We start from the raw sequence: 15,143 nt of genomic DNA, 5'->3' as shown, positions 1-15,143 counted from the left end.
CCTGATCTAGAAGTCCCTTTGCTCATCTACTAGTATAACCCGAACTGTCACCAATTGAAAATGTGTGGCGAAAATTATAGAAATCTTGAGCGACATCTGTGTGCCATCAGGTCGATAAAGGATTAGTCACCAGTCACCAGTAATAAGGAATGAAGGCGGATTCTTTTCGGCAAATATGATGTGTTTGTCCGAAAACTCTGTAGAACGTTTTTGTTTGTTAAGTATATATTTGAAGTCTGTTTTGTTTTTGAATAATTATTATTGTACGGTTTGCTCGTGGATTTTTATTTATTTTACTTCATAATAAATCGTATGCGTATGCGTTTAATATCGGAATCTAAGTTCCCTTTTACGAGGTGTAAAGGTCTGTAAGTGCATTTAAAAGTTTTCAAAAGTGGCCAGCTTTTAAAAGCTTTCAATAGTCTATACGAAGTTTTCAAAAGGATTTTAGGCCTATGTCTAAAAATCTGCATGGAAGAGTCTTCAATGAGCTTCCAAGAGGATGTTAAAGTCTCTTTAAAAATCATTAAGAGCATTTAAAAGTCCAACTTTGAAAGTGTTTGAACAACCTTACCAATCGCAAACAGCATTGTGTTTGAGCAATATGCAAGAAGAAACTTGCTAAGCAACATCAAAAAGGGCTCATGATTTTCAACCTTTAGTCTTAGTTCACCTGAACGTACCTACACGTAAAGCACACGCCCTCGTTTATCGGTCATACATATCGGTATGAAGTTATTTTTGGGTTCAACCAAGTGTGAAAAATTAGCCTTAGCTACTTAGAGAAACATGCTCAACCGCCAACGAGATTCTATCATAACGTGCAACATGCAAATACGTACGCTACCTGCAATCGCTCCGGAATTAGACACCTCACGCAAAAGGCGGTTAATTATACAGCTTTTCTGAGCGGTTTGTAGTAATTATTAACATCTGTACTGTTAATTGCGTGCTTTACAAAACGTTCAGTAATTATAAACTCCAAATTATTTTTTAGCGGTAAGTATTTAATTGTTATGGTAATGAAAGAGGCTACTACCACGCTCATAGCTCGGCTCCCTTGCCAATTTTATGTGACAATAAAATACCTGAATTTTGTATCTACTTAGCTGTCCGCCCCCCTTGAATATATCAAGAAGGATACAATGCAACAACAAGCGGGCGCGAAGCGGAATTTGATCGAGTCAACAGCAGAATATTCGAGACGAATTGTGCAGTACACATAATATAAACTGGATAGAGTACGTACCCAAGAAGGTAAAAATAAATGGAACGTTATACTCGAATACATGTCTAATTAAGTGGACTGGGTGTTCGTAATTTCACGATTGCCATGGAAACGTCACTTGCTTATAAAAATCATCGTCTTTGTGAATAAAACGATTTCCGTTGAAAAAGATAATACACCGTTCATTAAATCGCTTGTTGTAAAATCTAAGCAAATGGTGGTAGGTGTAAAATCCAAATCCAGTAAAGCCTATTATAATGAATATGAAAAGTTGTTTCCATGGATGCATATGAAGTTACTTACGAATAGTCTTACATGCATCGATAATACTGGCATATATGAAGGAAATGTCAAAGGTATTTAAATCTTCTATCTTTTGGTGCATTCATTCAAAACTTCAAACAATGCTGCGATTAAAAAGTGGAACAGATTTGGAAGCATACCCTAAATTACGCGCGTTTGTGAAAGCTTCAATCAAAGGATAGGTACAAGCCAAAGAAATGTTCTGCATTTACAGAAAGCGACCTAGGAAGATTTTTTATTTCAGCGCCAGATGACAGTTTCAAAAGTAATACTTGAAGTATCGTCACTAAGCAACTTTAAAGCACGTGTGTTTTAAAGGCCCTTTTTCGCACGCATTTGAGTGTTTAAAACGGAGATTGTGATTCAGGTATAATAAAAAAGTATTTCGCACACATGACAAAGTTGAACTTAAACAGCAAATTTAATTAACAATCGGTTCAGTTATAGAAAAAATATTGTATATAAGTGATATAACGCTAGCGCGAAGTTATTTCGCGCATTTGACTCATTATTAAACTATTAACATAAACTCGTGTCTAAAGTGTCGTTTATAAAACTTGATACATAATATACTATTTATAGTATATAGTACATTGTTTTAATTAAATACAGTTACTTTCTGGATTACATTGTCTTCAAATCTTCCCGCTCCCGTGGTCCACCTTGTATTTAATTAAAGTCCATACTTAATCTTATCTTCAAATTAAGCAAAAGATAACGTCATTATCTCGACGCATTTCTTGTTTGTAAAGTACTTTACGTGTGATTTGCTCGCGTTGTGCCTCTTTCAATCAACTCGGTGTTTTTTTCTCATTCTGCAATTAAAGTCAGATATGGGCTTCGATCAAGGCTAATTATATGAAAATGCAGAAAAAATGGGATAGGTTCAAAAGTTCGGTTAATATGAACGTATGGAAGGAAATGTGCGAGGCTGCAGTCTTATACGGTTATCACCCCACTATGTTGAACCACGGCATAACTTTAATGTTGGCGAATATGCCCAGAGGTGCGCATATTTTGTATTTTTATCGCTTTTAGGGAAAGTTTCAAAATCGATCATTTCCATTATCTAATCTATATTTACCAAATAGCAGGTGAAAAAAGGTTTATCTTCATAGGGGATATTTATTACTTATAGCAATTAAGAAGTTGAAGGGGACGAAACTCTTACTCTGTTCTCTTTTGTTCGTAGTATTCCCAAATGTACCATCGCAACCCGGAATGCCATGTCAAGGAGAGGATCGTAAGTAGTTTTTATTTTATTAGTTTAGTAACTAGTTTTGTTTACTTTTAGTTTTATTAAGTTTCTAGCCTTGTTTTAGGGCTGTTTTATATTGAGTGTGTTGTAATATACTCATGATGAAATTGGTTGGTATAGCTCACAATGGGGTAGCTTGATCAGGAATTGTAATCTCTTTCATACTCACCTAATATGAAATGGTAGTGAGGTGAATTTATTACCTATCACCTCTCACGGCCCCGCCTTCTCCACAACAGACAATAATTATTGAAAACTTATTACATATTTCATTTTGTTTGACATATAACATAATGGTATATTATACAGGGTGGTGACTTGCGTAACGCATCATAGGGATTTCAATGTAAAATTCATAACATGCGATTATTGGCTCCCCAAATTATTTTAGAGCAAAAATGTATTAAGGTTTTTTGTAGAAAAAAAATTTTTACGTCAATCAACCGTATTACTTTTCAATTTTTTGCATAATAAAAACGGAAAATTGGAAAAATAAAACCCGCATCTTTGCAATAATCTGTGATGCCATGGAATTTTATAATACAACAACTACGCCAATATCCGTCATGCCATGGAACGTCAGCTATAAAACAAATCAAATTCCATCAAAAAGTATTATATTTAGAACAGCGAATTCAACATAAAGAAAGACTAAATTACTGAAAAGGGTTTCCTAATATAACAATTTACAATAAATGTTCGAATAAGTCACCATTAACTACAAGACAGTAACCAAGTCGATCATAAAATCCATTTCGAACTGCTGCTAATATTGATAACTGGATATCTTTTTGTTTTAGAAAATTCCATGGCTTCACAGATGATTGAAAAAGATGCGGGTTTTATTTTTCCAATTTTCCGTCTTTATTATGCAAAAAAATGAAAAGTAATACGGTTGATTGACGTAAAAAATTTTTTTCTACAAAAAACCTTAATACATTTTTGATCTAAAATAATTTGGGGAGCCAATAATCGCATGTTATGAATTTTACATTGAAATCCCTATGATGCGTTACGTAAGTCACCACCCTGTATACCGCGGGACTGAAGTAGTACTTTTAATTCTGAAGGTAAAGTTTATGGCCCGACCGAAGGGAGGGCCATAATTTACCTGAGGGATTAAGACCACTACTTCAGTCGCAAGGTATATACGATATTTTTAGTACTTCCGAAACTGAAACAGTTAATATGTATATGGAGTTAGAGAACGCGTTCTTTCAAAAAATCGCATCTTAACAAGTTAAGCTGAATTTATAGTTCCGTACCCGCAACGCCGTACCGTAACGTTTGGAATTGTGGCGTGTGAACATTTATAGTTCGCGTTAACGTTGCGTTAGAACGGTTACGGTACGTAGGAAATGCCCAAATCTTATTTCTTACGGTAAATCGTGCTAACGCGTTTGTCGTCGGCAATACTCGGATAATTCAAACAGTTATTGACACTTTGTTGGTTATTATTATTTTGAAATGCACGTTACTCTTACTGACAGATGACATACAATGGCAGATGTCGTTTCGCACTAATGCGCAAGCTCATCTCTTACCACTACGGTAACTATAAATCGTATAATTTTCGTTAACGTAAGATTTGACGGTTCCGTTCTTACGTTCTTACGGCTACGGAACTATAAATCCGGCTTTACCATAGGAACGTTGCGTTGGTGCTACAATCCGTATGCTATGGTAACAAAAATAATTTGGAAACTGTCATTGCTAGTGTCATAATTTTGGTGGTGGGTGACAAAGCTGTATTTGATATTGATAAAAAAGCATCCAAAGTAGGTAATAGTATATTAAAGTACAAGTGTCATTTGGCGAAGATTGTCGCACGAGGTAGTTTGCCGCATAAGCCGCGTAGCGGCGAATGCGGTAAAAGCCGAGTGCGACAAGTAGTCAAATGACACGTGTGCTTTATACTATTTTTTCTATTTCGACTTTTAAATAATATATACAAATTATAAATATTGCCTTTAGGCGTTGTTAGGTAATTTTAAACTATCATTCAGTGTATGTTGGTAATAGACACAGTTCATTTATTTTCACGTTGGCTAACCTGATTCCTGTATTTTCAAACTTCAAATTTTTAATTATTTGGTCATAATTCCATTTTGCGGCAGTTATGATGAATACGGATGACAAACACGTCTCTTGTACAATAAATTGTCATACCTTTGTTTATTTGAAATTTAGTTAAAAAGTCCTCTCTCGTACTTTATTTACACGTTACAGATTATGTTTAGTTTTGATTTGACGGATACCGATGACGGCAAAAAAGCGAGGGGTACCAATCCAACAAAATAAAAAAAAGAATACGTTTCTATTTCTTTCAGCATCATTTTTGTCTAGAAACGCACGCAAACTGGACCAATCAAGTACGGTTTCGGTATTGTTTCCACATCGAAATAGAAAAAGAATATTTATACCACCGAAATCCAAAAAACTATATGAGCAGCACTACGATGCGTTTAAGAAGTAGTGCCGCATACAAAATGTGGAACAACCTACTGAAATTGCCTTGTTAGTAATTTCATCCTTCCGGGATTTTCGTCCAAATTTAATCCCGGCGGGACAAAAAGTGAGACTTCAGTGCTTGTCATAATGGAGTGAAGTTGTCACTTTAGTCTCGGAAGTACGAAAAAGGTTTTCTTATAAACATTTGAATTGGGTCGAAAAATCGGAAACAATTATGATAGTTTTGGGTAGTCTTACCCACATTTCAGATTGAAAACAACAAAGTCGCAAAAAATCGGCTCTAGCAGCAACAAAAAGAATTTGGTTTCCAACTACCAATCGGAACTTCATTCTTTTGAATTTAACGGTGAACATTTCATCTGTCTTTTACTGTGCCTGCTTTTTTCTATTTCACTGTTTTTTTTAAATTTTGTACTTGCACCAAATCTTGAAATTTGTATACATGGGAAATAACGGCAAATTTGCTGCACATCGTTTTGTTTGCCGATGGGAGGACGGACAGACACAATAACGCGTTTTGGATAACATTTTTCAACTTTTTTATTTGCTACTCCAAGAGTCCTGTCCTATATTTTTTTATACTACTTTGAATTCTAATCTGTTGTAACGAATTGTCAAAAGAGTTTGGTTTTTTTTGTATTTACTGGAAATTTGATCATAGGATTTTCCCAAAAATATCTGCTTAAATTGTAATCATGCATCCTTTACTTTTAATACATTTGCGCTTGCAATCAAACTGATAAACTAGTTTGACCTCTACCCCTCTCTATTCTACAATTTTGTGTTTTGTAGTGCAATAAATGAGTTGCTCGGTCATAGACATTAAACTAAAATGAATTTGAAAACGTTTGTGAAATGCTGTAAATTTTTTTGTGCGTCACAAATTAAAACGAAACCAGTTCATGGTATAGGATAAAGTAACCATCCAAGGGTTCTTATTTACTGTTTGTTTACAGGTAGCATTTACAGAAGAGGAGCGAGACGCTGGAGGAAGTTGTACAGAGTGAATGGTCACATATTTCAAGCAAAACGATTTAATAGGGTACGTAATCGAGTGTTCTGTATTTATTTGTGATGAAGTGGTTTGCAGAGAGCTTTCTGTGCGTTTTGCCATGATAGAATTTGGGGTTTAGGAAGACAAGGCTTCAAATGTATTCAATGTAAGCTCTTGGTTCACAAAAAGTGCCACAAATTGGTTCAAATTCCCTGTACCAATGAACATATCGAGCCAATTATCAAGGAAGATCACAATGGAGAAACTCAAGCTGTCGGTATAGCACGAAGCGAACTAATATCTGAACTGAGAGATTTTCCTGAACCACCACCTGATGTTACAGGTGAGTTCAGTTCGTCCTCAACGAATTGATCTCCATGTTGTGTTTAGGTGACTCAGTACCAGTAGAAGATCCTTCCAAGGTATCTGATGAGGCGCTCGAACCAGGATCACAACGACAATACTCGCTCAATGATTTTGACTTAATTCGTGTAATCGGCAGAGGTTCCTATGCTAAAGTTTTAATGGTGGAATTGAAAAAAACTGGTAGAATTTACGCAATGAAAGTTATTAAAAAGGCTTTAGTAACCGACGATGAAGACATAGATTGGGTCCAAACTGAAAAGCACGTCTTCGAGACGGCGTCAAATCATCCATTTTTAGTTGGTCTCCATTCTTGTTTTCAAACACCTTCCAGATTATTTTTTGTTATTGAATTCGTGCGCGGTGGTGATCTTATGTTTCATATGCAACGACAACGGCGTTTACCGGAGGAACACGCCCGGTTTTACGCCGCTGAAATTTCACTAGCTCTTAACTTTTTGCACTGCAAAGGAATTATTTATCGTGACTTAAAGCTTGACAATGTCCTGTTAGATCATGAAGGTCATATCAAGCTGACAGACTACGGTATGTGTAAGGAGGGAATACGGCCAGGCGATACCACTTCAACTTTCTGCGGAACTCCGAATTATATCGCACCCGAGATTTTACGAGGTGAAGACTACGGATTTTCAGTGGACTGGTGGGCGCTTGGTAAGCCAAACTGGGTAAAATTGTCGTCAGGAATTTTTAATCGTCCAGTTATATTAGAGAAATTTACCTAATACAAGCAAAAGCAAGGGACTTGGTATGTATATTGCTTACAAACTATAGTTCTCAAAGTCGCTATCTTGCAAAATTTAGTAAAATGCCATCATTTACCGCTTAGCTGTAAAGTTCAGTATTGGACCAATGTCAAACGAAATTGTCCGCATCTTAGCTTTCGAATATGCGATCGCTTCTTCTAAAAGTGATCGCGCATGCGCAAAATAAATCATTTTTTTAAATATATCAAATCTCTAGTAGTTCAATTAATATAAGTGAGGTATGTAACGGGATGATAGATTTTTAAGACAATTAGTTAACAAGTAAGTAATGAGAGCACAGTGATGGTCAAAATACAATATGTAAAACTATTAGCAAATTTCTTATCAGCAAATTCTTTTGAAATGTAGGTATCTAATGCCATTCTAAACTAAAAGGATGAATAGACAAAGGTACTTTGACCATCACCGTGCTCTCATGACTTATATGTTACATCCTGTTACAAGTACTTTCTTTATGGCATTCTGCGATTGGTTCGTTGTGATGCCAAAAAATGCTGGAAAAATGTGGATTTATTTTGAAAATCGTTCTATATAATATTCTATTTAATAAACCTCTATTATTATTCTTATATTTTTTGGTATCCCTGCTAGTTAACGGACTGTCTCAAGATTAATTAAGTGACATTCAAATATAAGATTACGGAACTGGTAGTCGTAAAGTTTAATGCAACTCACAAAAGAAATGACCCCAATTCGTCTCGATTATACAGTTAAACTCTCAGTTTACTAGGAAAAAATGATGGGCTCAAAAGTAGGGGTTGTTTGAATCACCTTGTAGTTTTTGAGTAAATGGGAACAAACTGTTCTTTGAATGAATGGCACTTTTAGCAAAGACTTCTGTTTTTGAGGACTTTTGCCTTATTATTTCAGCATGCTAATCCTAAATATGACAAGCCAAGTCTCTTTGCTGGCACAAGTTCTTATGTAATCTGTGTAATAAATTGTCTGGACTATAAACTTTACTGTACACGCTTAACTTACTTTTAGGTTGTATTTTTGTGTTGATTAATTTTAATCTACAATTAGGAGTGCTACTGTATGAAATGCTTGCTGGACGATCTCCATTTGATATAGCGGGCGCTTCGGAAAATCCTGACCAAAATACTGAAGACTACTTATTCCAAGTTATATTAGAAAAAACAATCCGTATTCCTAGGTCCCTTAGCGTTAAGGCGGCTAACGTTCTTAAAGGGTTTCTTAATAAGAATCCGGCCGATCGACTGGGTTGTCATAGCTCCGAATCGTTTGTTGAAATTACAAGTCACCAGTTTTTCAAGAGCATTGATTGGGATATGGTATGTGTATTACTGTGCTTTTTTTGTTCTGTGTGCCATTTCTTTATTCTTACAAATGAGTAAACCTAAAGTACACGCTTTCTTATGGAAATTTCGTTCAATGTACTCACTCTGGGCCCAAATTGTATGAGAAACTCGCTTTTGTTTTTAAACATTCACTAAATTTGAGAAGCTCGCTGTGACGGCCAAACGGTTTCATATAGTAAAATTCTATTTGCACCTCTGACTCCAGCATTCTGAAACTGGGAGAAGATGGACAGTATTTTTGTTGCTCTAAAAAAGCGTTTATTTTGCACCCAACCTTATCCTTTGTTATTGTTCTTCTGTGCGTCTTGTTGTAAATTAATGTTTTCTGGTTAATTACAGCTAGAACAGAAACAAGTACCACCCCCATATAAACCAAGATTAGACGGTGACAGAGATTTAGCGAATTTCCCACCCGAGTTTACCGATGAACCTGTACATCTCACTCCGGATGATCCGTAAGTTTAAACTGTACCCTTAGTCTGTCTGAATTACTAATTTTTTGGTTCCCAAAAGGCGCGTGATAGAAAAAATAGATCAGTCCGAGTTCGAAGGTTTTGAGTACGTCAATCCATTATTAATGTCCTTGGAAGACTGCGTGTGACATCACGAGTTATGTGCTTTACACCCCAAAAATTTACCACCTCCTCCCTTACCACGTTTTCCACCACCTGTTTTCCCTCCTCCGCCACCACCCGAGCTAGAGGGATACGACGTCAGTTTAGTGCAAGTCGATATTAGACCAAGTAAGTCTATTTTACAAAATATTTTTTGCCTTCCGCTAAATTAATCGAATAGTGCAAGAAAACAAGATTTTTGATACAATCTGCATTTAGTTATTGTTTACGTTTGATACAATTGCATCTACTGTATTTTGATGCTTGCGCTTTTTGAGAAAGTGGACGTTTCCACTTTCGAGTTAAAAATTCTAAAGTTGATGATGAAGGTAATGTAGATCAGTTTTTCTGCTCTTTCATATTGCACGTTGGGTATATACTTTTGTATATAATATAAATAGGAGGATAAAAACTCTAGGAATTGGGTATTTTTAAATAAAGCGAATAGGGCAATTCTTTAGGTCTTTAAAAAAATGTTACTCAAATGTATTTATGTAATATACTAAAATACATAGCTTTTCGGCTGCAGCTTATGTAAAAGGGAGCAGCTAGAAAGAAAATTTCAAATTTGAGTATGTTAGGAGATTATCAAATTGGAAGAACAATATTACAAGTTATTGACTTATATAACAATATTAAAAATGTATTTAAGTCTAAATTAAAAGCGTGGTTTATTTTATATGATTAAAAAATTCTTTTACTCATGAGATACAGATTTATTTGTGTTATTTTTATTGATTAATTTAGACTTAAAAGCAATAGGCATGGGGATCTGTCTTACCAGAAATTATGTGATGTATTTTTTTGTCTTTCAATATTGCTCCAAGGTAGATTTTTTGGTGATATTTAGTATTTACATTTAGCTTGTGCTTTTTTATTTAAGAGTTTTTCACCGTTTCACACATTCCATAAAGTATTCATTCTTAGTATTGCAATATTCAGTATTTCTAATTATACCATGTATTCGTACCAATAAGTTAAACTGCGATTTCTATACTTCATTTACAGTATTTATAATAAATATTATTTACAATGAATTTGTTTATTTTATACTATTCTTAATATAACCCTTTCAAATATGTATGATGCATCTTGATCCTTTCTCACAAAACCACTGGTAGTCAGTCTTCTTTCTACTAATATTAAGAAACACCTCCTCGATAACTGCTTCCAAACCCTCCAGTATTTCTTCAACCTTTTCCTAATTTTCCTCTACCAAAGCAATGTCGTTAGTCAACAAGCTCCTTGACATCTTCTGTCAATACGTCCATCACCAGGTTGGGTCGAGCACTGAGTGGTAGTATAAAGCGCCACTCTTTTTATATGTACAGTCAAAGGCACGTCAAATATCCTTTCACAATTGGTTCAGTAGAACCTACGTATTCACATGATTGTCAAAATCCGCAGTCGGGGTTGTGAGTGTCTTTTGGTTCGTGCAGTGTCGCCAGTATTTTTGTTTCGAAGTGTAAATTTTGAATTTTTATTCATGACGTTGTGTTCTGGGATTTGTACATGAAAAACCGGGATCGGGGACAGTCTCGAAAAATCCCGGCCATGTGGCAATCCTAAATTGTCTATGAATACCACCAAAACGATTTCAATAATAGTATATAATGGTATTAATAATTACTATTAAAAATACTTTTTGGGTTTTGGCATTGAGAATTTCTACCCTGTATATATTTATAAATTGGGGTATCATAACCACAAAAAAAACCACTATCAACGCTACAACATAACCTGAAACTTGAAACGAATACAGCTAATGATGTGATGATTTGTGATTGAACTATAAGCAACAGTGTATTCTGTATATTATTAATAGTTCAATGTGTGATACTGATATCTAAATAAATAAATACATTCCACAAAATGACCGGGGAATCTGGAGGATTTGATATTTTAGAAATATACAAACAGATTTCTACAAAGTTAAAGAAGTAAATTGTACCCACATATACATATAGTGTGTACAATAGCTTCATTTTAGACGTTTTTTGCGTAAACCCAACGTCACCGATGCCTGCGAATCTTTTACTACCTTAGGCCGACATTGCGAAACTGTTGAAATGCCTGTATACGCAGGAATGTGTTGGATTGCCGCCGCACGATGTGAGGGCTCATTGGGCAATGTACCAGGTGAAACGTCGTGTCTCATTCGTTCGGCACATAACTTCATGTCTGCTCAAATTAAGAACAAGTCATTAGGTTGTCAAAGTGTGGCCACCGAAAATTTACAAGTAAGAATTTCGGTCACAAATGAGATCCCTTAATTACAACCATTGCAGGCGGCTTTAGGTTGCTACACTCATGCTCGGTCGCGATTACAAGAGACTTGTGCATTGCATACCGGCATCGATCTCGAAATAGCAGAATCTCTCACAAAATTAAATGACAATTTAACCACAGAAATGTATTTGAAGGACGCCATTGATATCTCAGAATATTCTTTGTACACTCGAATTCATTGCTTGCAATTGCTTTCTTCAAATGCGATAGAGCGGAGTAAGTGGCTCAGATTTTCTAATGAGAGATATAGATTTTGGTGTTCCAGGCGATTACAGCTCAGCGTTAGATGCAGTTACTGAAATAATAAACCTACTTAAAGATGTTCCAAAGACTGGTGTTAGATCTGATATTTTACTGAATTGTGAAGTTACTCAAATCTTTCTGTTGTTGATTTTGAAACCTTCGCACCAAAAGTTGACTCCACAATTCGCCAAAACCTTGGAGAAATTTACGTGGGGCGATATGAATGATCTCAAGCTGAAATGTAAGTTCATTTACGAGCATGTTACAACTGGTTCCACCCATCTTTTGCTTTAAAAATACAGTGCATACATTTTAACTCAACATACAAATCTTCTATGTTCAATTGTTAAATACACAACTCAAATGCCCCTAAGATATGCAACCAATGGTATCTACTTTCATCTTTTTCAAATGTTTATCAACAAACGTCAATATCTCATAATTATGTTTTACTTAAATTAAGATTATTAATTATATTCTTAATAAAATGTATGCAAAAGAAGAAAAAACAAAATGCACGGATTAAAATCAAGTAACGATTAGTGTCTGTGTCTGTGTCTGTGTCTGGTGAAGTGTTATGTAGGGTCCTAAAAAAAAAAATAAAAATCACACACGTACATTGGAAATCGAGGGATAGTATGTAATTCATACTTACCAACATAGGTATTGATGGGCACAATAGCCAACGCTATCAGGAAAGAGGAAAACAAAACAAAACAAAAAAAAATCATTATAATAATTCCTGTAATTTTTGCGTTTGGGTTGAATATGAGTGGGTTGTGATAACGTGGTGTGTTTCTGTGAAGAAGGAGTTTTGTGTTTTTTAACTGTGCTAGGACGTGTAACTTTATTGGGTGGACCTGTCTTTGTGGTGCGTGTTGCCTGTTGCCTTACTTGTATTTATGGTGTTTCTTTGTTCTTGAGGTTGTATTTGTGTGGTTGCTTGGGTTTTTGGTGGAGATCTTGCAGTATTTTGTGAGCCTGTGGTGCTATTAAGGTTTTTGCGCTTAGGTTGTATACGAGTGGGTTGTTTCTGAGAAGAAGGAGTATTGTGTTTTTTAACTGTGCTAGGACGTGTAACTTTCTTCTTTCGGCTGTAAATTATTATTATTATTATTAATTATAATATGTTGGTGATTGTTGCATATTTAAGAACTGAAGATAGGAGTTTTGTATGTTCAGAGCAATCTACGCACTAGCTACATTTTAGTAAGAGGTGAATCAAAATATGCTTCTAAGCAGTTTTTTTATGCATGTTATTACAATATTGCATTAAGACTACAGAGAACAAAATAGCAAAAGACGCCAATTTTGGGACAATTAGAGAGAAAACATTAATTGGGTTCTCAATTTGAAAAAAAAAAGTTTATTTATCCTTAGTTTTAGCCCTCTCTATCGCTCAATTTTTGTGTCTGTTTCTTTCTTAACTTTGTCTACATATTTTTATTGATGGTAGGTATTTTGAAATATTCTTTTAGCATACATGTGTGAAGAACTACTTTTACTTCTGCAATCTCTAGTAATCACATGTCAAACTAGTGATACAACAAGTTTACCGCATTTAGAAAGTCAGCTTTGGTCGTTTTTATCAGTTGACCAAAAGACTTTGTTACGTACATTAGTGTTTATTTATTTGTAAGTGTCATATTTCTTTTAATAAAATGTTGATAAATTGGAATTTTTATTTAAATGTTCAAGCAGAGTCAGTTCTATTCTAAACGTGAAGGTAACGAGAGCTAAATAACTGTTCTGGTCAGATCAAGATCCATAATTTCAAACAGTTCCATGATTGGGCTACTAGTTCAAAAGTTATAGCCCTTTGAATTTTTTTCTAGTCTATAACTTTTGATTGACAAGTCTGATCGAAAAAGTTCGAATTGTTTTGGATTCTACGCACCCAAATTAATAAGAAAAAGTGTTTTCCCGAGAAATTTTGGTGTAGTCGATTTTTGGTAAAAAAGGAAGGTAATACACTGCCTTTTTTTGAGCCCCGAACAAAAAATTGTCTCAGATCGACCCGGAAAAAAGATTTTCTTATAGAATGTGGCCTGTAGAATCCATAATTTCAAACAGTTCCAAGATTGGGCTACTAGTTCAAAAGTTACAGCCCTTTGAATTTGTTTCTAGTCTATAACTTGATTGAGAAGTCTGAATAAATGGCAGTTCAAAATGTACGGAGTCTTGCAAGATCTGTAGAGCAATTGTAGTTTAAAGGCCCGGTTTTTGAATAGATAATTTATACAAGTACTTGTGCGCCATCTCCTTGGCAATCGATACACTTTCTATCAATAATAGTTTTAGAAGTCTAGTTGAGATGTCGCCACGTACGCACCTTCTTTTGAAATTTTATTTGAATTTATGCGATTAATAGCAACGTTGCACTTATTATTCCTTAAATGCAGTGCCGTTTTTAAGTTTTTCGAGGCCCTGGGCCATTCGTTCGTGGAGGCCCTCCTTACCCTCAATAAGAAGGGCAGATTGGGGAGATTCAAGCAAATCCCTAATTTGAATATGGGCACTCGATATTTGTGTAGCCTGGCTTATAGGCAATACATCATGCTCAATGAACAGAAAACAATTTTTTGCAATTTGTAACTTCTTATGCATAGGAGTTTATTTAAAGCCCTTGGAAGAACAATTCCAACAACAGGTACATTAAACTGAACCGTTTTACAACAACTTTCACACGAGGATCGCACAAACAACACATTTTTTCGTGATTGCAAACTGCGTAACACTTTTGCCTTATTTTGCTGCCAATTTCACTACCGTTTCTATAACCGTAGTTCTATCAATAAACTCTAGCCTCAATTCTTTAAAGAATAGCTTCGCACCATCGCCAGCTGCTGCAATCATGTAATCGTTCCGATTGTAACCTTGAGAAGTTTGAATTGATTAGAATGGGTTTTCTGCGAGTTCTCCATGGTGTCCTCCTGTTTTGGTTACAAAGCATTTCCCTTTTCAATTTGTGTTGTCTGAATTCAATGCTAACGTTTCTCATCCATCGAGAACTACATGTCTTCGATTGCACGACCCAGAGCAAACAGCATCATATTCCGCAAAGGTTGACTCTGACGCTTTCCTGTCACTCCCAGTAGCCAGTTCCCTAATTTAAACCTGTAAGCGAGAAAGGAATGATAACAAAGTTTAATTTTTGACTATAAAATAAACAAACATTAATTATGCATTTGAGGTTAAAACTTCATATATCTATGGTTTTTACAAACAGCGCTCCGACATCTAACGTTAGTTTCATAAAGTACATTACAAAA

The 15,143-nt window shown here is 35.3% G+C and overlaps 2 protein-coding genes across 2 annotated transcripts; both read left to right on the top strand.

Annotated features, from left to right (window-relative positions):
* The first annotated feature begins 2,299 nt into the window (after window positions 1-2,299).
* LOC116178907 (atypical protein kinase C) lies at window positions 2,300-9,682 on the top strand. Its single transcript, XM_031498564.1, has 8 exons — window positions 2,300-2,537; window positions 2,724-2,774; window positions 6,218-6,303; window positions 6,352-6,598; window positions 6,646-7,290; window positions 8,430-8,698; window positions 9,065-9,180; window positions 9,239-9,682. The coding sequence occupies exons 1-8, from the start codon at window positions 2,390-2,392 to the stop codon at window positions 9,324-9,326; spliced, it is 1,650 nt and encodes a 549-aa protein (XP_031354424.1). The 5' UTR covers window positions 2,300-2,389; the 3' UTR covers window positions 9,327-9,682.
* Window positions 9,683-11,051: 1,369 nt separating this feature from the next.
* Window positions 11,052-13,549, top strand: LOC116178959 (factor VIII intron 22 protein-like). Its single transcript, XM_031498627.1, has 5 exons — window positions 11,052-11,279; window positions 11,330-11,579; window positions 11,628-11,844; window positions 11,894-12,112; window positions 13,350-13,549. Exons 1-5 carry the CDS (start codon window positions 11,212-11,214, stop codon window positions 13,508-13,510), a joined length of 915 nt encoding a protein of 304 aa, XP_031354487.1. The 5' UTR covers window positions 11,052-11,211; the 3' UTR covers window positions 13,511-13,549.
* Window positions 13,550-15,143: the final 1,594 nt, after the last annotated feature.

This window comes from Photinus pyralis, unplaced genomic scaffold, assembly GCF_008802855.1.
Source record: "Photinus pyralis isolate 1611_PpyrPB1 unplaced genomic scaffold, Ppyr1.3 Ppyr1.4_LG1, whole genome shotgun sequence".
NCBI classification, from domain to species: domain Eukaryota; kingdom Metazoa; phylum Arthropoda; class Insecta; order Coleoptera; family Lampyridae; genus Photinus; species Photinus pyralis.
Note: the sequence above shows the minus strand (reverse complement) of the source record. Positions and strands in the feature narration are given on the sequence as shown.

Bases quoted from the DNA above. Each gene is read 5' to 3' on its own strand.
- LOC116178907 (XM_031498564.1), top strand. From the start codon at position 2,390: ATGAAAATGCAGAAAAAATGGGATAGGTTCAAAAGTTCGGTTAATATG. The intron at 6,599-6,645 runs GTGAGTTCAGTT...TGTTGTGTTTAG, and splicing joins ACCACCACCTGATGTTACAG to GTGACTCAGTACCAGTAGAA. The intron at 8,699-9,064 runs GTATGTGTATTA...GGTTAATTACAG, and splicing joins AGAGCATTGATTGGGATATG to CTAGAACAGAAACAAGTACC.
- LOC116178959 (XM_031498627.1), top strand. From the start codon at position 11,212: ATGACCGGGGAATCTGGAGGATTTGATATTTTAGAAATATACAAACAG. The intron at 11,580-11,627 runs GTAAGAATTTCG...CAACCATTGCAG, and splicing joins TGGCCACCGAAAATTTACAA to GCGGCTTTAGGTTGCTACAC. The intron at 12,113-13,349 runs GTAAGTTCATTT...ATATTCTTTTAG, and splicing joins GAATGATCTCAAGCTGAAAT to CATACATGTGTGAAGAACTA.